We start from the raw sequence: 26559 nt of genomic DNA on the forward strand, positions 1-26559 counted from the left end.
CGGGGCGGAGGGCGAGCGCGGGGCACCTAGCGACGGAAGGCCCAGGGCACCGCCCCCGCTCGCCCTGGGGGCACCGCCCCCTCCGCCTCCCCTCCCACACCCTCCCACCCTCGGGAAGTTACTCCTTCCCGCTCTCCCGCCCTCTCCCCGCCCCCCGGAGCCTGCCCCGCCCCCCGCCGCTCGGCGCAGCCCGCTCTCCGACCTTCTCCGGGGGCCTGAGGGGCGGGCGGGCGAACGGCCTCGGGAGCCTCCGCCAGGGTGCGCAGCGCCGCCGCCGCCGCCTCTGGGCTGCTCGCCCGGCGCGACGCGGCCGTCCCGGGAGCCCAACAAAGAGCGCGCGGCGCCGGCCGCCCGCCTGCAGTCGCGCCCGAGGCTCCCTGGCTCGGGAGCGCCCGGCGACGGTTTCGGCGCGGGCGATGGAAGATGGAAGGAAGAAGCGCCGCGGTGAGGCTCGAGAACCGCCGGGGGCTGACGGGCGTGCGGGGCTGCGCGCGGGGCTCGCCGTCCGTCGCGGGTTTGGTTGGCTTTGTCGCTCCTTAGTCCCTGGGCCACTGGTGTTTGTGCCCTGATGTCAGGTTCTGGTAACTGTTTTCCCTTTTGCTCTTTCTTTGTGGGGGTTAGGAGCCCCGAAGGGTCAACTTTGTGGTGTGAAGGTTTAGGGGTTTTAATTCCACCCTCAGGTTTGAAAATCTGACTCGGAAGAAAAGCCGGAGGACTTGTACTTGCTCGATGGTCAAAGGAAGGAAGGCATTAAAGAGGACTTAATGTGCCAGTTTTTACCCTGCCCGAGTCGGCGCCTGGGTTTAGGGGCGATCGTGTTTCTCTTTCTTTAAGAAACAACAGCAGCAGCAGCAACAACAAAACCCAAAACAAATTTGCATTGAGCGAGCAAACGGGAAGCTTATTTGATCTAATATTCTCGGTAGCTTTTAAAAACGTCTCATTCTGTTTTACATGCATTTAACTTTGATCTGCTGTTTTCAGCTTACGTTCTAGCAAATGATGTTCTGAGATTTTAAAAAAATTCAGGTTAATACTTCGAGAACGTGAGTTTAGAATGTTGTCGTCGTTGACTTAAATGTGTAGTTCGACCGTTCTCCTCGAGGTTGAAAGGACGTCGAGCACCCAGATGTAAAGGGCGTTACAGATTTTGTTTTATAGAAACTGGTTTGCCTGACAGTGGGATGCAGGATTTCCTCTCCAGAGTAACTCTTCAGTGGGTCCAGGTGTGGGTCTAGGGAAAAGGCAGGTCTTGAAAATTACACCAGATGGGATTCTGAGAAAGAATGCATCGTTTCATTAACTATAATTCAGTATTATACACAGGATTTTGCAAAGCCCAGGAGCCAGGTAAGTAAGACAGAATTTCTGCTGTCAAGGAACTGCTTTCTAGTAGGAGAGACTTTTGCAGAGGTTACATGGAGGAACCAAGACCGAGGAGAGCTTGAAAGTCCTCGGAGAGGAGCTGGCAGTTGAGGGGGACCTTGAAGTGGTGAGGGTTTGGCCATCTTTTTGTGTGGGGGAAAGGATGTTTCCTTGCTGAAGGAAGAGAAATACACTCTCTGTCCTATTCCAAGAAATGCTTTCTACCATCCTTTCTTACAGTATTTATAAGTCAAGAGATTTTATTTTTAAAGTCATTTAATTCCTCTTGAAAATTCAACATGCTCAACAGAACCAGCAAAACAATACAGAATAAATTAACATCTTCCCAACCAATTCTTAGTGGCTGGATACATGTCTTTCTAACAACTTTCTTATATCCATTCACAGATCATATCACAAATACATGATTTGTCTTGCCAGATATTTCATTAACCTATGCTTTTTATACTTAAAGGAGCAGAGTGTTACCATGGAAGGCACTTGGGTGGGGACACTGGCTTATAGGTTTTGTTACTGACTGAATTTTTGCTGTTGTCTTGGGCAAATCATTTAACCTCTAGCTAAAATTTCTTCCTTTGTAGGTTGGGGGGATTGGGTAGATGCTTTCCCCGAGCCATCTAACACTAGCATTTTATGGTAACATGCTTAAACATGTATATGCGTTACTTATTTAGTGATGCACTCTCTCTCAATTTGTGTTTGTGAAGGGATCATCACTCTTATCCTGGCCATTGAATATGCGAGAGCAATTAAGCTGCGAAGCTAAAATAACCTTATTTAAGGTGAAATTCTACAGTTGAATGTTATTTTTAAAAATGCAAGCATAAGAAGCTTGATTTGCAAATCTCAATTTGTGTTGGCTTTAAAAAAATTTTGTTGACAGTCTTTACTTCATTTGTGAACAAAGAATAATGCATGCTTTATTATGTACATTGTACTTAAGAGGTTCAATTTTGCTTTTAATTAAATAGTAGCAGTTAAAAAAATGGGATAACTTTGAAATCCTTTTAGGCTAGTAAATCTTGGGAATTCGGAAATAAAAATAAGATGGAAAATTAGTTCATTGGAAAAGGAAAATTCAGAGATACTTTCAGTAAGTGTCTCTATTCACTTTTTAAAAAACTTGGTATTTCTATATTTGTTTGCTAATCCTGATGGAAAATATGAATGGGATTTAGTCTGACATTACATTAAAAAAATGTCAAGGTGTTACTCCTTTTAGAGGTGATTTTTTTTTTTTCTTTAGAAATTCTGGAGTCATCTGTCCTGTCTTATATATAAACTAACATGCCAGTGTGGTAATGGGTTAATCTCAGTCATGGTTAAGCTGAGGGGAAAACCATGTGAACATTAAAATGGGTATGTGCTTTGGCCTCCAGACTGGTTTGTTCGAGGTTTACCTGAGGTATGTTCTCATATGGCAGTTATGAAAAGAGCGTTTCTTTGGTCTTGGGTTAGATTAGGAGGAGAATAATGGATGGTGACCCTTTCCAATTTTTAGAAATGAATTCAGATATGATTGAAGTTTAGTCAGTCTGTGAAAAATAATCTGGTGATCAGTAGGTGACCCAAGTTCACTTACCTCAGGATATGAGCCAGGCTTACAGAAGGTTAGGGATCTAGTCTAGCTTTAAATCACTGTTGTTTTGTGGCTTCTCAACAGTTAGGGATTCTTCCCCTGTAGTCTGGGCGGAACACAGAAGTCCTTAGTTTCCCTTTGCTGAGAGTGGAAGTGATTTATCTTGAATACTGCCTTTTAGTTCTTTCTGAATTCTTTTACAGTTAAACCAGCCTAACTGTATGTTAGAGGAGAACAGGGTCCAGATGAATTTCTCCAGATCATTTGTTCAGAGTGTCTGTGCCTGGACAGTTTGTGTTGTTTGTGATATTGCATACTCAGAGGCTTGCTGGAAAGAATTTTAGTAGTGACATTTTGAGAGTGTGTCCCTTTGTACTTTTCCTTTGTTTCAGAGTTACAAGACCATCTTCCAAAGACATTTTTCACATGCTGCAAATTAGGCTAGTTGCAGTGGCTACAGTGGCAATGTCAATCACTGTTGCAGTTTACAGTGGAGAAAAAAGATAGCTTATAGCCTGGAGTTATTTAAGTTATTCTTAAATCCAGATCACCAGATTTTCATGCCTCCTTCAAAAATAAGGTGTAACTCAACTATAATGAATCTTTGCTTATGCTATCTTATTTATATAAAATAGCACATGTCCCTGCAGTCCTTGTTTTTTTTGCTGGGCCCAGAAGGTCAATAAACTGGGGCCCAGTTGGTGCCTAATCGGCAGCGACCTTGTTGACAATCCAGGGCACAGAGGTGGTGAAACATTTTTTCTCTTGGGCAAACTTGTGGTGTGAGGGAGTCACTAGGTCCTTGCCTTTTCTTCTGTGTGGGTGTGAGGCCCTGGCCAGGGCCTGCCACTCATTTCTTGGGGCTTGCTTGACTTTGAACAACTGTCTAGTGTGAAACTCCCTTTTCTTTGGCCACAAATCAGTGATATGAGTCAGAGCAATTGTACATGTTGATGGATGGTTTTCAAGTTTATTCTTGGAGTTAGGGATTTAGGGTAAGTGGAAAAGTAAGCATTTTGACCCGAGCCTGGGGCTCTTTTCTTACAGAATATTTTCATGTGGGTTGTCTGAGCAGCAATATTTTCCTTTAAGTTTCATCTTAAGTCCTCACTTCTGTAAAATGCTTATTTTAAGCATTTTAGAAAAGCTAATTCAGGTTTTCAGGAGATGCATTGTTACCATCATTCCTAATGCTGATTGAGATCTTACTGTGTGCTTTGACAGATTACCTCCTCTAGTCCCCATGACAACCCCATGAGGTCAGTACTGTCATTATCTCCACTCTGAAGTCTGGAGAGGTTAAGTAACACAGCTAATAAGTGGCAGAATGAGGTTTAAATTCAACAGTCCAATTTTCTTAACTACTACTGTTCTGCTTTTATGTCCTCAAAGTTAGTATTGTGTGTTACTGAAACTGAACGTTTTGGCTCACATATTTAGATTCTGTAGGTCTTAGAATCTGAAATTAGATGACTTATCAACAGCCATTATTTTATATATATGTTGGCTTAAGTGGTAGGACCAGGATTGTAGTTTGGCCCAAGAGATGGAAGTTGTGTAATTTTCTTTCAGAATCACTCCTAATTTCTAAAGGGATCACTAAATGGATTATGTAAGGAGTTCTGTATAGTTATAAGCAATTGATTGGAATTCAAAATAAAGCAGATTCACAATTTAAAATTGAATGTAAGGCTCATCTATTTTAACTTATAATTATATCACCTCATAGAAGTAAACTAGACTTTTTTTTTTTTTTTTTTTTTTGTAATTGTGGGTGTTGACACAGAGAAGGCTGTTTTTTTCTTCCCATAAGCTGGGACTTAGGTTGTTGAGAAAACGAACCTGAAACAATGAGAAGGGGAATGGAGAATGAGCTGAGGGCATTAATAAAAAGATCAGGCAGCAGCTGCTCCCTTTTCTCTTACCTTCTGTTCCCAGACATTTGCTAAGAAAAAGTGAATTATAGAAATGGAGCAGCTTGGTTCTTCCTGTGGCTATTTGGTCTGTGGACAAGGAAAGTAGAAAAATGTAAATAGAAGCTGTAGCTTTTGTTTGGACTTCAGGAGATTATTAGTTAAGGACCAATGGCACCACTTTTCTCGGTATGTGAAAACTTATACCCTTTTCTGAATTTTTATGTTTTTTTGTAATCCTTTCCAAGAAGTTATTTGATAGACAGTATAGACTCACTCATAGGACACTGGGGGAAAGAGAAATCTAGGTATAAGAGTCAGTGACATTGACAGTGGGGTTAAATGATTACTGCCTTTCTGATTAATAATATTTCCTAACAAAATTATATTAAGAAAATACTGAAATGACAACAGGCTGTGTGATCTTTCATAGCATCTCTCCTGATCTTTCCTTCATGTCTCTAAAAGTCATGAGTGTTTAAAGAAGCGAGATATTTCCTTGGGGCTGAAACTTTTCATTTGAGTATCAAAGTTTGCTCTGGGCAGGTGTTTATTTTCAGCTTTATTTCTAGTGGTTTCAAAGGGTATATGAGCTGCCTGTCCCACCTGCTGATGCTTATTTCTTCCTACAAAAATCCTCTGTGTTAGAAAAAAATCCCATTGCTTTCCTTGAATTAATATCTGTAAGTAAAATAAGGCAGAAACTGAAGTACAGACATTAATATGCTACTCATTCATTCAGCACATGTTAAGTACTTATCATGTGATGTGCTAAGATCTATGTTAGGCTCTAAAAAACTTGTCCACTGACCACTAAGAAAACCTGCCAAGAACATTCAGAGGCATTTCGGTACTTCTGAGAGTCGGACCTCACAATCTGTAAATACTGACAATGTACCTAAGAACTCTGAACTTAAAACACTTTTATAGACTCAATGGAGTTTCTGTCCTATCAATATTGTTAAATAGAACTTTCTGCTATGATGGCAATATTCTTTTTTTTTTTTTTAAGATTTTATTTATTTATTTGACAGAAATCACAAGTAGGCAGAGAGAAAGGCAGAGAGAGAGAGAGGAGGAAGCAGGCTCCCTGCTGAGCAGAGAGCCCAATCTGGGGCTTGATCCCAGGACTCTGGGATCATGACCTGAGCTGAAGGCAGAGGCTTTAACCCACTGAGCCACCCAGGCACCCTGGCAATATTCTATATCTATGCTGTCCAGTATGGTAGTCAGTAGCTGCGTGTACCTACTAAGAGCAGTTGGAATGTAGCTAGTGAGATTTAGGAATTTTAAATTTTATTTATTTAGGTGAATTTAAATAGCCTCATGTGGATATGACATCCAATATGTTGGATAACACAGCTCTAGAGCAAAAATACACTAACAGATAGCATTGGCTGTCCTGGGCAGTCACTTCCCACTTGACCATCTGGTTCCTTATGATGTGTTCACCAACGAGGCTTTGCTAAGTTCTTAGTTTTGCACATATTTACCTGATCATGTCAGATCATACAAAAGCAGTGAAAGTGTATGGAAGCATGGGATTTTAATGGAAATGAAAGTGGCGGTAAAATCTTTGAAAGTGATGAGAAGGAAGAAAAATGTATTTGACAGTAGGAACTAGTCCGGAAAAGAAAAAGAACAAATTGTGTAACAGGTAGCTTGCAGTTGACAGTACTCAGCAAGATGGAAGAAAACCTTTGATAAAATGGAAAAACTTGAGTGTCTTGCTGAGTCTACTATTACATTAATAATGAGTTGTTTGAGAACTTATGGCAATGGTAAGAACACTGCAGTTGACTTTTTTGGTTGCAAGCTGTGGATAGTTCATAATTTCAAGTCCCCTTTGGTCAGCCTACCATTGCAGTGAATATCAGGGTCCATCATGCTCAATATCCAAGTGGCTAAGGTCTTTCCTGGGACCCCTTAAAGCTGTCCTGGAAGCCCAGTTGGTTTTCTGTGTAGATGAAGCTGACTAGGAAAGATGCCTGAATAGCCTAGATATTGGCAAGGAATGTGCTTGGTTGTAAAACTACTCATTAGTAGAGGTGCTTCTGCACTATCGTTAGAGATAGAGAGCACAGTAAGAAAATGGAATGGTGGAAAAAGAAATCTTACTCTTTTTCCCCAAGTACTTTCTAGTGACAAACTGGAGAGATGGACAGCCTGTTTGCAGGTTCCAGGATTTCTCCAGGTAGGTGTACAGGAATAGCCTTGAGTGTAGCATGTGTGAAATCATGAGAGAATTCTCATGGTTAGGCTTCTGTTGAAATACATTCTGGTTTTTGAGTTTTGTAACTTGTGGTGAAAACACAATGAAATCAAGACATAATGATGCAAAAATGTGGGGATAGGAAGAGGAGAAGGAATAACATATATTCTGTATTTACTATGTGCCAGGCTCTATGTGAAGCATGTATGTGTGTGAACTTATATGTTCTTATATGTTTTTTACAATATTGTAAGATAGGTGGTGTCCCCATTTTCAGAGGATAAAATTGAAGCTCATGAAGGTTTAAATGGGATTCTTAAAAACAACTTTATTATAGACAATAAAATTTACATGCCACACAACTCATCTGTTTAAAGTGACTTTTTCAGTATTTTCACAGAGTTGTGCATTTGGCACCATAGTCAACTTTAGAGCATATTCATCACATCAAAATAAACTTTGGACCTATTAGCTGTCACCCGCTTCCTGACCCAGGCAAGTGATAATCTACTTTCTGTGGATTTGCCTGTTCTACAGTATGTGGCCTTTTGTGACTGTCTCCTTTAATTTAGCACTGTTTTCAGTGCTCATCTGTGTTGTACTTCATTCCTTTTAATTGCTGAATAGTATTCATTTGAACACACAGGGCGCATTTCATTTAGTCATTGATAATGGGTTGTTTCCATTTTTTGGCTATTAGGAATGATGCTGCTTTGAACATGCATGTATAAGTTTTTGTGGGGACACATGTTTTCATTTCTCTTGGATATATATACATAGGAATGCAATTGCTGGGTCATATTATAACTCTTTGTTTAGCACTTGGAAGAATTGCCAAACTGTTTTTCACAGGGGCTGCACTATTTTACATTCCCATCAGCAGTGTATGAGGGCTTCCATTTCTCTACATCCTCATCATACTTGTTATTTTCTCTTTTTTGATTTTAACAAACTTAATAGGTGTGGTGTGTCATTTCATTGTGGTTTTCCCTAATGTAGTTGGGCATCTTTTCATATGTTTGTTTCCCATTTGTATATCTTCTTTGGAGAGATGTCTCTTTAGATCCTTTTTTGCTCTTGTTAAATTGGGTATTTGTCTTTTCGTTATTGAACTGCAAAATTTCTTTATTGGATATGGATATAAGGCTATTCTTTATTGGCTATGGATATGGATATAAGGCCCTTGTCTGATATATGCTTTGCAGATATCTTCTTCCATGCTGTGGGTAGTCTTTTCATTTTCTTGTCTTATCCTTTGAAGCAAGTGAGGTTCCTCATCTTAAGCAAAGCATAAGAAGGCTTAGCATACTTCACATACATACTGAGGTCAGTCAACAAAATGACTTGTAAAATGGCTTGTGTAATGAATGTCATTTTGTTTGTTTCTGGTTGGAGAAAAAGATATTTAACTTTTGCTTAAGCTACTCAGGCAGGGTTGCACAGCTTTCATGTGGATTGAAAGTAAAACTTAGAAGTCGTTTCTTTATGGACTTTTATGTATAGAAAATCGTGCTTTCCTCCTGGATTCGACAGAGAACTGTTTAAAAGGAAAAGGATGGGGCTCCTGGGTAGTTCAGTCGGCTAAGCGTCTGCCTTTGGCTCAGGTCATGGTCCCAGGGTCCTCGGATGGAGCCCCACATTGGGCTCCCTGCTCAGTGGGGAGCCTGCTTCTCACGCCCCCTCTGTCCCTTCCCCCTGCTTTTTTGCTCTCTGTCAAATAAATAAATAAAATCTTAAAAAAAAAATAAAAGGAAAAGGAGACTTTACCTGGAAAAGCCCTCTTTTGAGGCCCTGTAATTTTTATGATCTAAATAGTGTTTCCCATATTTGTCTATCACAGGAGTTACCTGGTTTTAGATTTTTAGGGCCAGTTGAAGGTCTGGTTCAGTAGTTCTGAAGTGGCACTTTTCATCAACATTTCACATGATAAGGATCAGGAGTGCTTGAGAAACTCTGATCTAAACTGGTGATAATAATGACCTTTTAGTAGTTGCCCCTAGAACTTAATTAGACCTCTTTAGTGGGTGTGGCCTCCAGGGGACAAGCATCCTTCTCTGAGGGTTATTACAAAGAGCAGATCCAGTCTGACTACTTTGCTTACCACAGCTACTGATCTTGATCCAACAGAACCCAAATTCTCTTACCCTTCCCTCTTACAGTAGAGATAGTTCCATTATAAAAATTTAATCCAGGTTCATAAACATTTTCATGTCATAAGGTTATCACCATCCTCCTGAGAGTATTGCTCTCTCTTCTTTTCTTCCCCTTTAAGATGTGTTCATAATTTTTTTTAAGCATCATTGAATCCCTGGAGGCCTCCCATAGCCACATAGATCTCTATGTAACTTGGATGGTGGGTTACTTATCTGGGTGGGTGGGAATTATTTTCATTCTTAAAAAGTCACACAGCTATTAATTAGTAAAACTGATCTTTCTTGTACCCTGTATTATTATTGCCTGTAGTGCACTGGTTGCTAAGAGGAAAATTTTAGTACTTTGTGTGGTGCTTTGGCACATAGCATTCACTTAGTAAATGTCTGTTCGATGAATGAGTTGAAGACCACATGATAGCTAAGCCCAGGAACCCTTCCAAAAATGTATGGACAGAATAGGTGCTCTGACATTTAGCCTTGTGTTATGGTGGAGTAGAATTTCCAGAGTTGGCAGATTTCTGGCCTCATCATGTTATGCTATTGGCTTCACTGTGGAGTTTCGTTGAGTCTCCTGTTTTAGCGAAATGGAATTTTCCCCTACTTTGTAGACAGTGTTCATGGTCTGCTTTTAGAGTTCCAGGTGTATGGCTTTCATTACAGCTTTCTTGCAAATGACAGCCTAGAGCACAAAAGATAAGAGTAATGTGTCCCTGTGAATTTCCTCACACAGGTCTTTCCCTTAGGACAGAAGCATCTGATTGAAGTAGATAAAGGTATAGGCTGTGTTTGCCTGGAGTGATGTAACGGTCTTAGAGACCTGTTTCATTTATTCTTTTGATTTCACCATATTTTTCTTTAAAAAAAATATTTTTATTAACATATAATGTATTATTTGCCCCAGGGGTATAGGTCTGTGAATCCTCAGGCTTACACACTTCACAGCACTCACCATATCATGTACCCTCCCCAATGTCCATAACCCACCATCCTCTCCACCCACCCCTCCCCCCAGCAACCCTCAGTTTGTTTTGTGAGATTAAGAATCTCTTATGGTATCTCCCTCTCAATCCCATCTTGTTTCATTTTGTTTCCTTCTCTACCCCGCAAACCCACCACTCTGCCTCTCAAATTCTTCATATCAGGGAGATCATAAGATAATTGTCTTTTTCTGATTGACTTATTTTGCTCAGCATAATACCCTCTAGTTCCATCCACATTGTTGCAAATGGTTAAGATTTCATTTCTATTGATGGCTGCATAGTATTCCATTGTATATATGTACCACATCTTCTTTATCCATTCATCTGTTGATGGACATCTAGGCTCTTTCCATAGTTTGGCTGTTGTGGACATTGCTGCTATAAACATTCAGGCACACGTGTCCCTTTGGATCACTACACTTGTATCTTTAGGGTAAATACCTAGTAGTGCGATTGCTGGGTCGTAGGGTAGCTCTACTTTCAACTTTTTGAGGAACCTCCTTTCTGTTTTCCAGAGTGGCTGCACCGGCTTGCATTCCCACCAACAGTGTAGGAGGGTTCCCCTTTCTCCACATCCTCTCCAGCATCTGTCATTTCCTGACTTGTTAATTTTAGCCATTCTGACTGGTGTGAGGTGGTATCTCATTGTGGTTTTGATTAGTATTTCCCTGATGCGGAGTGATGTGGAGCACTTTTTCTGGATGTCTTCTTTGCAGAAATGTCTGTTCATGTCCTCTGCCCATTTCTTGATTGGATTATTTATTCTTTGGGTGCTGAGTTTGATAAGTTCTTTAAAGATTTTGGATACTAGCCCTTTATCTATCTGAGATGTCATTTGCGGATATGTTCTCCCATTCTGTCAGTTGTCTTTTGGTTATGTTGACTGTTTTCTTTGCTGTGCAAAAGCTTTTGATCTTGATGAAGTCCCAAGAGTTCATTGCTTCCCTTGCCTTTGGTGATGTTCCTAGGAAGAAGTTGCTGCGGCTGAGGTCGAAGAGGTTGCTGCCTGTGTTCTTCTCAAGGATTTTGATGGATTCCTGTCTCACATTGAGGTCTTTCATTCATTTGGAGTCTATTTTTGTGTGTGGTGTAAGGAAATGGTCCAGTTTCATTCTTCTGCATGTGGCTGTCCAATATTCCCAACACCATTTGTTGAAGAGACTGTCTTTTTTCCATTCGACATTCTTTCCTGCTTTGTCGAAGATTAGTTGACCATTGACGACGGTCTTTTTCTGGGCTCTTTATTCTGTACCATTGATCTATGTGTCAGTTTTTGTGCCAGTACCATACAGTCTTGATGATGACAGCTTTGTAATAGAGTTTGAAGTCTGGAATTGTGATCCACCAACTCTGGCTTTCTTTTTCAACATTCCTCTGGCTATTCGGGGTCTTTTCTGGTTCCATACAAATTTTAGGATTATTTGTTCCATTTTGTTGAAAAACATGGATGGGATTTTGATAGGAATTGCATTAAATGTGTAGATTGCTTAGGTAGCATAGACATTTTCACAATATTTGTTCTTCCAATCCATGAGCATGGAACATTTTTCCATTTCTTGGTGTCTTCCTCCATTTCTTTCATGAGTACATTATAGTTTTCTGAGTACAGATTCTTTGCCTCTTTGCTTAGGTTTATTCCTAGGTATCTTATGGTTTTGGGTGCAATTGTAAATGGGATTGATTCCTTAATTTCTTTATCTTCTGTCTTGTTGTTGGTGATTAGAAATACAACTGATTTCTGTGCATTGATTTTATATCCTTACACTTTACTGAATTCCTGTACAAGTTCTAGCAGATTTGGAGTGGAGTCTTTTGGGTTTTCCACATAAAGTATCACATCATCTGCAAAGAGTGAGAGTTTGACTTCTTTGCCGATTCAGATGCCTTTTATTTCTTTTTGTTGTCTGATGGCTGAGACTAGGACTTCTAGTACCATGTTGAATAGCGGTGGTGATAGTGGACATCCCTGCTGTGTTCCTGACCTTAGAGGAAAAGTTTTTTCCTATTGAGAATGATACTCGATGTGGGCTTTTCATAGATGGCTTTGATGATATTGAGGTATATACCATCTATCCCTACACTTTGAAGAGTTTAGATCAAGAAAGGATGCTGTACTTTGTCAAATGCTTTTTCAGCATCTATTGAGAGTATCATATGGTTCTTGTTCTTTCTTTTATTAATGTATTGTATCACATTGATGGATTTGCGGATGTTGAACCAACCTTGCAGCCCTGGAATAAATCCCACTTGGTTGTGGGGAATAATCCTTTTAATGTACTGTTGGAGCCTATTGGCTAGTGTTTTGGTGAGAATTTTTGCATCTGTGTTCATCAAGGATATTGGTCTGTAATTCTCTCTTTCGGTGGGGTCTTTGCTTGGTTTTGGGATCAAGGTAATGCTGGCCTCATAAAATGAGTTTGGAAGTTTTCCTTCCATTTCTACTTTTTGGAACAGTTTTAGGAGAATAGGTATTAATTCTTCTTGAAATGTTTGGTAGAATTCCCTTGGGAAGCCGTCTGATCCTGGGCTCTTGTTTGTTTGGAGATTTTTGATGACTGCTTCAATCTCCTTACTGGTTATGGGTCTGTTCAGGTTTTCTATTTCTTCCTGGTTCAGTTTTGGTAGTTTATACATCTCTAGGAATGCATCCATTTCTTCCAGATTGTCAAATTTGCTGGCGTATAGTTGCTCGTAACATGTTCTTATGATTGTATTTCTTTGGTGTTGGTTGTGATCGCTCCTCTTTCGTTCATGATTTTATTAATTTGGGTCCTTTCTCTTCTTTTTGATGAGTCTGACCAGGGGTTTATCAATCTTATTAATTCTTTCCAAGAACCAGCTCCTAGTTTCGTTGAACCGTTCTACTGATTTTTTGGTTTCTGTTTCATTGATTTCTGCTCTGATCTTCGTTATTTCTCTTCAGCTGGGTTTAGGCTTTCTTTGCTGTTCTTTCCAGCTCCTTTAGGTGTAAGGTTAGGTTGTATGCTTGAGACCTTTCTTGTTTTTTGAGAAAGCCTTGTATCACTATATACTTTCCTCTCAGGACTGTGTTTGCTATGTCCCACAGATTTTGAATGGTTGTATTTTCATTTTCATTTGTTTCTTCTTTAATTTCCTGGTTGACCCATTCATTCTTTAGTAGGATGCTCTTTTTAGCCTGATGTATTTGAGTTTTTCCAACTTTCCTCTTGTGATTGAGTTGTAGCTTCAGAACATTGTGGTTTGAAAATATGTAGGGAATGATCCCAGTCTTTTGGTACCGGTTGAGACCTGATTTGTGACCCAGGATATGATCTCTTCTGGAGAATGTTCCATGTGCCCTCGAGAAGAATGTGTATTCTGTTGCTTTGGGATGGAATGTTCTGAATATATCTGTGATGTCCATCTGGTCCAGTGCGTCATTTAAGGCCTTTATTTCCTTATTGATCTTTTGCTTGGATGATCTGTCCATTTCAGTGAGAGGGGTGTTAAAGTCCCCCACTATTACTGTATTATTGTAAATGTATTTGTTTGATTTTGTTATTAATTGGTTTATATAGTTGGCTGCTTCCATGTTTGGAGCATAGATGTTTAAAATTGTTAGATCTTCTTTTTGGACAGACCGTATGAGTATGATATAGTGTCCTTCCTTCCTTATCTCTTTTTATAGAGTTTGGCTTAAAATCTAATTTATCTGATGTAAGGATTGCCACCCCAGTTTTCTTTTGATGTCCATTAGCATGGTAAATTGTTTTCTACCCCCTCACTTTAAATCTTGAGGTGTCTTTGGGTCACAAATGAGTTTCTTATAGACAGCATTATTAATGTCTTTTTTTAAAAAATCCATTCTGATACCCTGTGTCTTTTGATTGGGGCATTTAGCCCATTTACATTCAGGGTTACTATTGAGAGATATGAATTTAGTGCCATTGTATTGCCTGTATGGTGACTGTTATTGTATATTGTATCTGTTCCTTTCTGGTCTACTATTATGCTCTCTCTTTGCTTAGAGGACCCCTTTCAATATTTCCTGTAGAGCCGGTTTGGTGTTTATAAATTCTTTTAGTTTTTGTTTGTCCTGGAAGCTTTTTTTTTTTTTTTTTAAAGATTTTATTTATTTATTTGACAGAGATCACAAGTAGGTGGAGAGGCAGGCAGAGAGAGAGAGAAAGGAGGAAGCAGCCTCCTTGCCGACCAGAGAGCCTGATGCGGGGCTCAATCCCAGGACCCTGGTATCATGACCTGAGCTGAAGGCAGAGGCTTAACCCACTGAGCCACCCCGGCGCCCCTGTCCTGGAAGCTTTTTATCTTTCCTTCTATTTTCAATGATAGCCTAGCTGGATATAGTATTCTTGGCTGCATGTTTTTCTTATTTGGTGCTTTGAATATATCATGCCAGTTCTTTCTGGTCTGCCAGGTCTCTGTGGATAAGTCTGCTGCCAGTCTAATATTTTTACCATTGTATGTTACAGACTTCTTGTTCCGGGCTGCTTTCAGGATTTTCTCTTTGTCACTAAGACTTGTAAGTTTTACTATTAGATGACGGGATGTGGATCTATTCTTATTGATTTTGAGGGGGGTTCTCTATGCCTCCTGGATTTTGATGCTTGTTCCCTTTGCCATATTAGGGAAATTCTTTATAATAATTCACTCCAATATACCTTCTGTCCCTCCCCCCCCCCCCTTTTTCTGGAATCCCAATTATTCTAATATTGTTTCATCTTATGGTATCACTTTTCTCTCAAATTCTCCCCTCACGGTCCAGTAGTTGTTTGTCTCTCTTTTGCTCAGCTTCTGTATTCTCCATCATTTGGTCTTCTTTATCACTAATTCTCTCCTCTGCCTCATTTATCCTAGCAGTAAGAACCTCCATTTTTGATTGCACCTCATTGATAGCTTTTTTGATTTCAACTTGGTTAGATTTTAGTTCTTTTATTACTCCAGAAAGGGATTTTATTTCTCCAGAATGGGTTTCTCTAATATCTTAAATGCCTTTCTCAAGCCCCCCTAGCACCTTGAAAATCGTTGCTCTGAACTGTAGTTCTGACATATTACCCATGTCCTGATTAGGTCCCTAGCCTTAGGTACTGCCTCTTGTTCTTTTTTTGTGGTGAGTTTTTCCACCTTGTCATTTTATCCAGATAAGAATATATGAATGAGAGAATAAAATACTAAAAGGGTGGCAAAGACCTCAGAAAAATGAACGCTAACCAAATCAGAAGAGATCCAAAACCGGGGGGAGAAGAAAGGAGAGAAAAAGTAATAAAAATTTAAAAAATATTAAAAATATATATATATATTTGACTGGTGAATAGAACAGAGCCACCCACTTGATTTTGGATGTATTTTGGTCCCTTAGAAGAAGCTATCTCCCAATATTTTAAAGAAAGAAAAAAAAGTATATATGTATACACCAAAATAAGGGTAAACACAATGAAGGGATGGAATATGATTGTAAAGATGCACATTTAAAAAAAATTCTAAAAAATTGGTAAGTTGGTTGGAAGAAGAAAGAAAAAATTGGAGGGAATGTGCTTAGGCTGGAGACTAGAATAAAGCCATCTGCTAGATTAGGGTATATTTTGATCTATTAGAAGAAATTGTATCCCAGAACTTTTTAGAAAAAAAAAAAAAAAAAAAGCCTATATGTATTCAAAAAATAAGGTCAAATACAATGAAGGGATAAAATATGACTATAAAAATGAAGGTTTAAAAATATTTTTTTTTAGATTGTTAAGATAAACTAGTTAAAAAATGTTAAAAGAAGAAAAGTTAAAAAAATAGAATAAGAAAAAAATAAAAAAATTTTACTTCTCAAGACTAAAGGATCATGGGGAAAAAATCTATGAATTCTGTGCATTGCTTTTGCCTAGCTCTGGAGTTCCTCTGTTCTCCTTGATGAATGAGCTTGTTCTTGGCTGGATGTTCTTGCAGGAGGGGCCTGTTGTAGTGATTCTCAAATGTCTTTGCCAGAGGCAGAATTGCACCACCCATGCCAGGGACTAGGCTAAGTATTCTGCTCGGGTTCGCTCTGGGAGCTTTTGTTCCCTGAACGCTTTCGGTAGAGCTTTGGAGGACGGGAATGAAAATGGCAGCTTCGCAGTCTCCGGCCTGGAGGAGCCGAAGCCTCGGGTCCCTACTCCTCAGTGCATCCTCAGAGTAAAGCAGTCAATCCCTCCTATCTCTCTGGTCTCCGGCTGCAGTTCGAGCTCACCCAGCCTGTGACCGAGTGTTCTGTCTCTGGCACACGGCCCCGTTTGGAGTCTCCAAACCCAGCAGATTCATGCTGCACTGCTCCTCCCAGAGGAGAAAGGTGAGTCTCCCCATTCTGCCGCTTGTGGCATCCCTGCTCTAAGAGCAGTGTCCTGACTGTGCCTTGGATCACAGTTTAAGGTAACCCTGACCTGAAGGCTCACTCCTTGGCTCTGTCTCTGTAGCCGGCTTCCCTGCTTCGGTCCCTGGGGGCTCTGCCACACTCAGACACCCACAATCTTTCTGTGACCCTGTGGGACCTGAGACCACACTGTCCCTGCGAGGGCTCCAACCCTGCTTAGCCGCTGGAGCGTTGTCCCTCAGTGGAGCAGACTTCTAAAAGTTCTGATTTTGTGCTCCACTGCTCCGCTGCTTGCCGGGAGCTGGCCCCTCCCACTGTGGTCTATCTTCTCATCGCTTCAGATTCACTTCTCCGCACGTCCCACCTTTCAGAAAGTGGTTGATTTTCTGTTCCTAGAATTGCTGCTCTTCTCTTCTATCTCCTGTTGAGTTTGTAGGTGTTTGGAATGATAAGATACCTATCTAGCTGAACTCCTGGGATCTGATGTCATTTCAGTCCACTACTTCTCTGCCATCTGGCCTCTCCTCTGATTTTACTGTATTTTTCATTCTTGGTTCACTTCCTCTTCCCTTCCTTGTGTGGCCTGTATGTCAGTTGATTGTCTCATATATTAATGGGTTCTGTTTGGAAAAAAAATCTAATAAAACACAGTAACTATATATATATATATATATAATCTAAAATAAGCTGACATAAAGGTGTATTTATGTTAAAATATATATTTTAATTTTATATATAAAAATATTTATGTTTCAAAGAACTTGGTAGGCTTAGAGTAATTAAAGCCAACATTTTAGAAGCACTACTAAAATAAATATATCTGTGATTATGTAGTCCATGAGAAGAATGTTTTAATTTATAGTATTATCTATCAAGAAGATTTATAGGTGAGCTAAAAGAATAATGGTAATTTCTTGGTGTACATAGGGATATTTGCATCATGAATCTTAATATATACAAATACAAGTTTTGCTTTGTTTCTATACAGTAAAAAGAAAAAAATAAACTATTGTTGGTAGAGTTCTTTTATGGTCCTTTAATGTATTGTTTCTAAAACATTCCTTTTAGCTTTCCTGGAAATAGCTCTTTCTTATATACCCATATGTAATGGTTTATATAATACTTAATTGAATTAAACAGTTTCAGTAGCAAGTATAACTGGCACAAGTCAGTTTGGGAGCAAATACAGTTGATTCTTGGTAACCATCAACTCAATGATAGGAGCAGAATTTCATGAGCTTGCCAGAGTCTTGATTACTAGCTCTGGGCACTGAATAATAATGGACATCAGCTAGGATGTTTTATAGGGTGAATGTTCACCCTGGAGTTGGCTAATTGGAGGTTGGTTAAGATCTTCTGCTCTGGACCTGACTTCCTATATATAACTTTAGAAACAAGCAAACATATATGAGAATTATTATTATAAGGTAGAGAAATTAAGCCACTCCATTTTTTAAAGAGTTAATTTTGGCTTTTTCTGCCTCACATCACTTCTGTTTGTGTACAGAGTTATTTTACAACTGAATAATTTATTTCTGCATGTAAATGTTTTTGGAAATTCCTGGGGCACCTGGGTGGCTCTGTTGGTGAAGTGTTTGCCTTCAGCTCAGGTCATAATCTCAGAGTCCTGGGATCAAGCCCTGCATCAGACTCCCTGCTTAGCTGTGAGTCTGTTTCTCCCTTTCCCTCTGCCCCTCCACCTGCTTGTGCACGCTCTCTCTCAAATTAATAAATAAAATCTTAAAAAAAAAAAAGTGAAAACTCAAGGCAGAACCAAAAAAAGAAAAAAATTTACTTTGCTTTCCTCTTATGTGGAAGATAGTTGAAGTTCTTTTAAAATGTGGTTTGTAAAAATGTGACCCACCATGTCTATCTGTTGAGTGAGTATATTACTAAGGTATTAAAAAAAACCAATTTTTTTGTCTTACATTTAAATTCAGAGGTTCAATGAAAATAGGTTACATCCAGATTTTTTATATTATTAAAACATTAAGTGCTTCGTACTTTGTGTCATAATTTCTCTTTTTTAGAAATCAAACCCCATTATATTGGCCTGGCAACTTTGACTTGCTTCGGGAAAGGTATACATATCAAGACCATCTTTTCAGTGTGCTCTAGTGAAGCAAGATCTAGGGTTTTGAGAAGTCCTGGTGCCTTTGGAGTGTTTTAGAGTATCTGTCAGTTTGAAGAACTGTTTCTTTATATTTACTCAGTTTTTAAAATAAGGTTAACTTCATTTTCAAATTGGAGCCTCTTTGTTTTTTTCCACAATATCTGAATATGTATATACATACAAAGTGACTTCTTAAAATATAATCTTTGGGGCATCTGGGTGGCTCAGTCATTAAGCGTCTGCCTTCGGCTCAGGTCATGATCCCGGCGTCCTGGGATTGAGCCCTGCATCGGGCTCCCTGCTCGTTCGTTGGGAAGCCTGTTTCTCCTTCTTCCACTACCCCTGCTTGTGTTCCTGCTCTCACTGTCTCTCTCTCTCTCTGTCGAATAAATAAAATCTTTAAAATATATATGTGTATAATCCTTTAGAAAGGCTGCAAAGTATGCTGTCATAGGTCACATACAGGTCTGTGTCACTGTCCTTTTTCATTCACTTACATATTTATTAAACAAATATTTATCGTCTCCCATGTACTAGACATTATTTTAGATACTGGCTATACAGTCATCAACAAAATAGACAAATTCTTACTTCTGCAAGGTGTGACAGACTGTGTGTATGAAGTACTTTGGGAAAAAATAAAGTAGAGGACGGAGATGAGGAATGAGGTGGAGTTGCAATTATAAATAGGATCGTCAAGGATGACTTCACTGAGGTGACTTGTGGTGAAAGGCCTGAGGAAGGTAAAGGGAGTCATGTAGAGAAGAGTACTTCAGGAAGAGTGGATAGCAAGTGCTAAGTCCTGAGGCTGAGGCACGCTTCCTTCTAGAAACTACAAAACCAGTGTGACCAGAGTAGAGCGAGCAAGGAGGAGAGCAGACACCAGTTCCTGTGAGGCCTCTGGTCTTGTTTCAGATAAAGATGTGACATGATCTGGCTTTTGTTTTAAGAAGACACACTGCGGCTATATCTCATGAGACTAAACTTAAGTGGGGAAGGGTAGAAATAAGGACACCAGTTAGGAGGCTATTATAGGAACCCAGATGAGTGATGGTGACTAGAGTGGTTATGTTTTGAAGGTAGAGTGGGAAAGATTTCTGAGTGATAGGATGTGAGATCTGAGTAAGAGATATCAGTGATGAATTGTAGAGTTTTTAGCTTATGCACTTTGAAGGATGGAGTTGAATTAACTAAGCTAGGAAGACACTGATTTGAGTGGAAAGATCGGGAGCTCAGTTTTGGAGATGCCCAGTCAGCAGTTGGATACATTACTCTGGATTTCAGAGCAGAGGTCTGGACTGGAGGTAGACACTTGGGAGTTGTTAGAGTATAGGGACTGGATGAAATCCACAAGAGAATGAGTGTAGATAGAAAAGCAAAGAGGTTCAGGATTAAGAACCTAGGCTACTCCCACACTGAGATTGGGAGATGGAACCAGTAAAGGAGAATGAGTAGAAGCAGCTAATGAGGTAGGAGGAAAACCTGGAGATTGTGGAGTCTTGGGAGCCTAAGTCACATGCTCCTGGGACAAGGGTCAAGACTTGACTTAGGAATTTAGCAATGGGGAGGTCACTGGTGAGCTTGACAACAGCAATTTTGCTGGAGTATTAGGGACCAAAATTGGTAAGGATTCAAGAGAGAGCAGGAGTAGAGAAATGGAAACATCAAACGTGGACAAATATTTCAAAGGATTTTTGCTGCAAAGGGAAGGTGAAAAATATAGCTGAAGGGAAAAGCGAGGTCGAGAGAGATTTAAAAATGGAGAAAATAAAAGTTTTGCTGATAGGAAAGAAAGTAAAGAGGAAAAAAGGAACGAGCCTTCATGTGGTAGCACGATTCTCATTCAGAAGAGCATTGGTTTTGTTTGATACAGCTAAAATCATTTAGCTTAGCATTGTAAACATGAATTCTTGTTAATGCAGTTTGTATTTTCAGTATACAAAGTTCTTATCTTCCCATCTCCATCAAAAACCAAAACCTTTTCTTTTTGTCTGAGCCTTTAAATAAATGAAGTTTTGGAATGGATAGTTTCTGCTCATCTTTTTCAACCTAATATCATCCTTAGTTCTGCACCTGTATGCATGGGCCTGAGGTACACTTAATTCACATACTTTCTTCAGTAGCTGATGACTTTTTTTTAAAGACTTTATTTTTTTAAGAGCAGTTTTAAGTCCACAGCATAATTGAGAGGAAGGTACAGAGATTTCCCATTTATCCCCTACCCTCACCCATTCATAGCATCCCCCATTATCAACATTTCCCATCAGAGTGGTACATTTATTTCAGTTGATAAACCCATACTGACACATCATCATCATCACCCAAAGTCCATACTTTACAGTAGTGATTCACTCTTGGTGTTCTGTGTTCTATGGGTTGGCAAAAATGTATAATAATATGTATCCTTCATTATTATATCATGCAGAATATTTTCACTGCCCTAAAAAGCTCTCTGTGCTCTGCTTATTCATCCTTCCCTACTGTCCCACCACCTGGCAACTGATCTTTTTATTGTCTTCTACAGTCTTTTTCTAGAATGTCACATAGTTGGAATCATGAAGTGTGTAGCCTTTTCAGATTGGCTTCTTTCACTTAGTAATATGACCTAAGCTGCTTCCATCGTTTTTCATGGCTTGATAACATTTCTTTTTAGTGTTGAATAATATTCCATTGTCTGAATACACCACAATTTGTCCATTCACCTACTGAAGGATTTCTTGGTTGTTTCCAAGTTTTGGCAATTATGAATAAAGCTGCTGAAAACATAACATGTGTAGACTTTTGTGTGGCTCTGACTCCTTTGGGTAAATACCAAGGAGCATGATTGCTGGATCATATTGTAAGAGTACATTTAGTTTTATAAGAAAATGCCAAATTGTCCTCCAAATGCCTGTACCATTTATGCATTCTCCCCAACATTGAATGACAGTTCAGAGGTACTACTTCTGAGCTTATTTTTTTCTCCTTAGGTTTTGTTTCTGTTTTCTTCCTATTTTCTCTTATTTCCATTTTGGGTCCTCTCTAGCAAAAACTATCTGACTCTCAGAATGTGTAGCATTTCAGTATCTTCTGCCATCCAGCCTTTGCATTTTTATTGATGTCTGCGAAAAGGCTGTTGGCTCCTGGGTGTTTGTTTAGTAAGTAGGTAGCTGAAGGGACTTGGCACATTTCATTTGTATGAATGGCCAGACTTTGGGTCTTATTTAAATCCTGAAGCACCACATACTGACAAAAGCTTCTCAGATGTCTCTAGAATTGGAAGAGGTACTTATCAAAGATATATATATGTATATATATATTTTGGTTGAGGAAGAGTTTTGAGTTAATTACATATAAACTCTGAAAATTCATTTAAGTTATACATTTAGTTTCTGCTATAATTTAGATCATATATCTTGTCTTGAATTTAATTTTCATGAAGCATATTATTTAGGATCATCTATATCAGTACTGTTTAATGGAAATATAAGTCAAGTTTTATATATAATTTTAAAATCTAGGATCCAGGATTTGAACTCTGGACACTCTGATTCGAGAGCTTATTTTCTTAAAGTCTGTTCCAGATTGCTTCCTTAGCATATCTTAGCAATGCATCTTTAAATTTTATGATTGAGGGGTGAAGAGTTGGGATTGCTTGATTTATGCAATTAATATATTTTGGAAACTTGAGCGTAAATTAACTCTTTAAATAAATCACATTCTGTTTGCCATTAATTTGTCTTAATTTTAGAGTTGCTTTATCTTACTTTCTCACTGATCCCCCATCACAATTGAGCCTCAACACTTCATTACTCTGTCCAACTCTGACTTGGGGGGAAAAAAAAAAACTACTGATATGTAAGGCAAAGGTTCTAGTGTAAGAGAGAACTGGAGCCCAGAAACAGCAGCAGCTATTTATTGAGTGATTATTGTATGCCAAGCACTGTGCTAATAAGACTTTGTACTTATTGTCTTGTTTAATCATTAAAATGATGCTGTGTCTAGGAAGTGCCAGAAGCTGTGTGGCTGCAGTCCAAAACAATTAGATTGTATGAGAATTCCTGTCTTCGGTTCTGGGGACCATATTTTAAAAGAGACAGGAACCATGAAGGGGAAGTTAGGTGGCTGAGTGGTAGATGAGTGGCCAGAAAATAATGTGATATTAGGAGAGGTTGTAGAAATTGTTATCTTTACCCCAAGGAAAGAAGACTCAGTGGATAGAATGGATGTCTTTAAGTATTTGGGACAAGGCACATGATCTAAAGAGAGACCCGACTTTGGGAAAGGAATATGCTTTTCTGTCTTTCTCCAAAGAATATAGAAGAGAAGTTTGCAGAATAACACATTTTCATTTCTGAATAAGAAAGAACTTTCTCAAAGAATTGTTTGAAAAACTAAACCAACTTTCTGTTTAGATGCATTTGGACAGAGGCTAGGTCCTTACCGAGATATTTTAAATTAAACGCTTATATTTGTAAGATTTGGATTATACGAATTGGCCATTAGGTGAGTTGTCCAATTCTTCAAATGAAAGTTATTTACATTCTTGGGAGTTGGTGATTTTGTCATAAATTGTGTTCTAAAATCAGATGCTTTTGTAATGTAAATAATTGTCTCAGTTTGTAAATTAAGCTGGAGATTGTGCCTTAATAAGAATGTCAGAGCTAGGGGCGCCTGGGTGGCTCAGTGGGTTAAAGCCTTTGCCTTTGGCTCAGGTCATGATCTCAGGGTCCTGGGATCAGCCCCACGTCGGGCTCTCCGCTCAGCGGGGAGCCTGCTTCCCTTCTCTCTCTGCCTGCCCCTCTGCCTACTTGTGATCTCTGTCTGTCAAATAAATAAATAAAAATATTAAAAAAAAAGAATGTCAGAGCTAAGAAGGATGAAATCTTAAAGTCTAACCTCATTTTGCAAATGAGGAAACAGAAAGTTAGAGATGATTGAGTCCCTGTTGGACAAATAGTCTGGCATTGACTTTAGCTCCACTGTTATTTTTTTTTTTCCATTACCATTACTAGTATGTAGATGAAACAGATTAAGTCACATATAGTACATGTTTAAAGTTCCTTCTTAATCTTATCCAGAGGTAACAGAATGAAGAAGCTGTAATTCGAATTGGGGCACCCTGGAGTCCTTCTTTTGTGGTTGTTATCTCATCTGAACTTGGAGCTCAGTGATTTTCCTAAAGACAAATTTTCTCTTTCTTCATGGTGTTTTGGTTTCTTAAGACATATGCATCTTCACAATGAAAGTAGAAGAAAGGTACAGTGGCTCTGATAATTTGGTGTTCATTCAACAAATATTTATTGAAGGTTTCTTATGTGCTAAACACTCTTCTAAGCACAATTGTAATTTCACAGGCTTTTACTCTGAGATGGGAAACCATCAAGTAGTTTTGAGCCGAGGATGAGTAGATTTGCTTTCTTTTTTTTTTTTTTTAAGATTTTATTTATTTATTTGACAGAGCACAGGCAGGGGCAGCAGCAGGCAGAGGGAGAGGGAGAATGAGGCTCCCTGCTGAGCAGGAGGAAACCTGGTATGGGACTCCATTCCAGGACCCTGGGGTCATGACCTGAGCCACACGCAGCCGCTTATCCAACTGAGCCACACAGGTGCGCCTCCCCACCCCCTGTTTTTTTTTTTAAAGTAGGAGTTTGAGTCAGGTGTAGTCCGCCTTGATTTAGTGAGACACACCTTTTGGCTGCTAGGCACAAGATTGGAATAACAGCAATTAGAGGTTTATATAAGTTGTATATGTAAGTTCACAACAAGTTATTTAAGTAAGTTCACAATAAAACAAGTATAAACCTCTTGAAAATATTTACCATGTACCAGTTTGAAAAACATTATAACTTCTTGATGGAAGTTTGAATTCCACCTGGGTTTGAATTCCACCTCTCAGTGGTGATCTGATTTTGAAATGTACGAATTCTCTGAGCTTCAGTTTTCTTATTGGTGAAATGGGGGTAAAACCTTTTTCATGGAACTTTTTGATGGTTAAATGATTAAAGTGGGGCCATGCAGGTAAAATGCTCAGCCCAGTGCCTGGCACTTTTTGTTTTGTTTTGTTTTGCTTTGCTTTTGTTGTTGTTGTTTTTAGTTTTATTTATTTATTTGTCAGAGAGAGAGAGAGAACACACAAGCAGGGGGAGCTACAGGCAGAAGGAGAGGGCCCCATTGGGCAGGGAGCTGGATGCGTGGCTGTATCCCAGGACCCTGGGATCATGACCTGAACGGAAGGCAGACACTTAACCAACTGAGCTACCCAGGCGCCCCTTGGCACTTTGTAAACATTCAGTCAAATTGTTACTATGATAATTTAGTCAAGGAAATTTTAAGATGGGTAGGTTATTTTAAAGATAGATTTGGGGTGCTAATTCAGAGTGTTAATTTATTTTTAGTTTAGACTAAATGTCTTAAATACCTTTGTCTAGAAATCCTGACATTGACTCAATGCTTAAAATAATACCCTTCCTCAACACTGTTTTACGTGTATATGAATTAATCCTTTTGTATATCACTAGCTGTTTTTGTGGTGTCACAATGTGGCAAATTCTAGAGCTCTCCTCCACATTCCATAGCCCTTATCAGTTTTGGACCAATTCTGGAGGTTTGGCTATTGATGAAAGCAGGCAGGGAAGAGTCCCGCCCTTAGATCACAGTTAACCTCTAGCCAAGGACACCCAAGGGACTGGTTCACTGTGAAGCCTCCCTGGGTTTTCGGGGTGTGTGATATGTGTGTACTCCGTTATCCAGAATGTTTGTCCTCCTGAAGAGTAAACACACCATCTTATGGTTCTGTGGACAAGTTCACCTCTGCAGTGTTTTCTGTTTGCCCATTTTTACACCTGGAAATTCAGTCTGACTTTTAGTTCAGTATTGTTACCTATGGCTGTGTCTGGTTTAAAAACATAACAGATTTGGCTTGACAGTCTCCAAGTGATACTAGGAGAAAGTTCTGTGTAAAACTGACTTGGAACTCTGTAAAGCATGTCTTTAGGGTGCTGTCCTTTCCTTTTGCTATGGCTGTCAGCTGCTTCTAGCCTTATTTTCCTGAGGGTTTAGGTATCACCTAGCTGAGTTGATAAATTTATCTGGGCTAATGGGAGAGGGTTAGAGGACATTTTAACCTTTTTGGAGGCATTATTTTGCTTTCCTCTCCCCTCAGTTATTTGAAAGTACTTTGGCAAAACTAAGACCACTGAGTTAATACAACATTTCAGCATTATTTTTAGTTGAGCCATTAGTGAATGTCATGGTCATTAGAATTCTAGATCATGGAAAAGGTAGGTGCATAGCAGGTCTTTTGTGAAGATATGGGCATGTAGAGCCCTTTTTGTTTTCCTTTTGGATTGTGTAATTTTTAAAATTTTACTTTAAAGTATAAAATTTTGGGGTGCCTGGGTGGCACAGTGGGTTAAAGCCTCTGCCTTCGGCTCAGGTCATGATCCCAGGGTCCTGGGATCAAGCCCCACATCAGGCTCTCTGCGCAGCAGGGAGCCTGCTTCCCTTCCTCTCTCTCTCTGCCTGCCTCTCTGCCTATTTGTGATCTCTGTCTGTTATAAAATTTTGATTTTATACTTTTTCTGAGATGGGAAAAGGTTTGGTAATTGTGGATTAATTGGAATATACAGGAATATTTAAAGAAGACAACAAAGATCAACTAATCCTTCTACTCAGAGATAAAACACTGTTAACCTTTATTTTTTTTTTTTAAGATTTTATTTGGGAGAGAGAGAGACACAGAATGAGTGAGTGCACAAGTGGGGCTGGGGGGCAGAGGCAGAGGGAGAGGAAGAAGCAGACTCCCTGTGGAGCAGGGAGCCAGATGCTGGGCTTGATCCCATGGAGCCAATGGCGGATGCTTAACAGACTGAGACACACAGGTACCCCATTGTTAACCTTTTTTGAGACATTTCTATTTCCTCTCTTAT

The 26559-nt window shown here is 39.4% G+C and overlaps 1 protein-coding gene across 1 annotated transcript in view; it reads left to right on the forward strand.

The window, feature by feature from the left end:
- The first annotated feature begins 314 nt into the window (after positions 1 to 314).
- Positions 315 to 26559, forward strand: part of PSD3 (pleckstrin and Sec7 domain containing 3) — a 536900-nt gene continuing 510655 nt past the window's right edge. The window contains exon 1 of the mRNA XM_080796195.1: positions 315 to 444. Coding sequence (XP_080652321.1) covers positions 424 to 444 — 21 coding nt within the window. The 5' untranslated portion in view covers positions 315 to 423. The remainder of the gene's footprint in view (positions 445 to 26559) is intronic.

The sequence above is a fragment of the Martes martes genome (genome assembly GCF_963455335.1).
Source record: "Martes martes genome assembly, chromosome: 2".
Classification (NCBI taxonomy): domain Eukaryota; kingdom Metazoa; phylum Chordata; class Mammalia; order Carnivora; family Mustelidae; genus Martes; species Martes martes.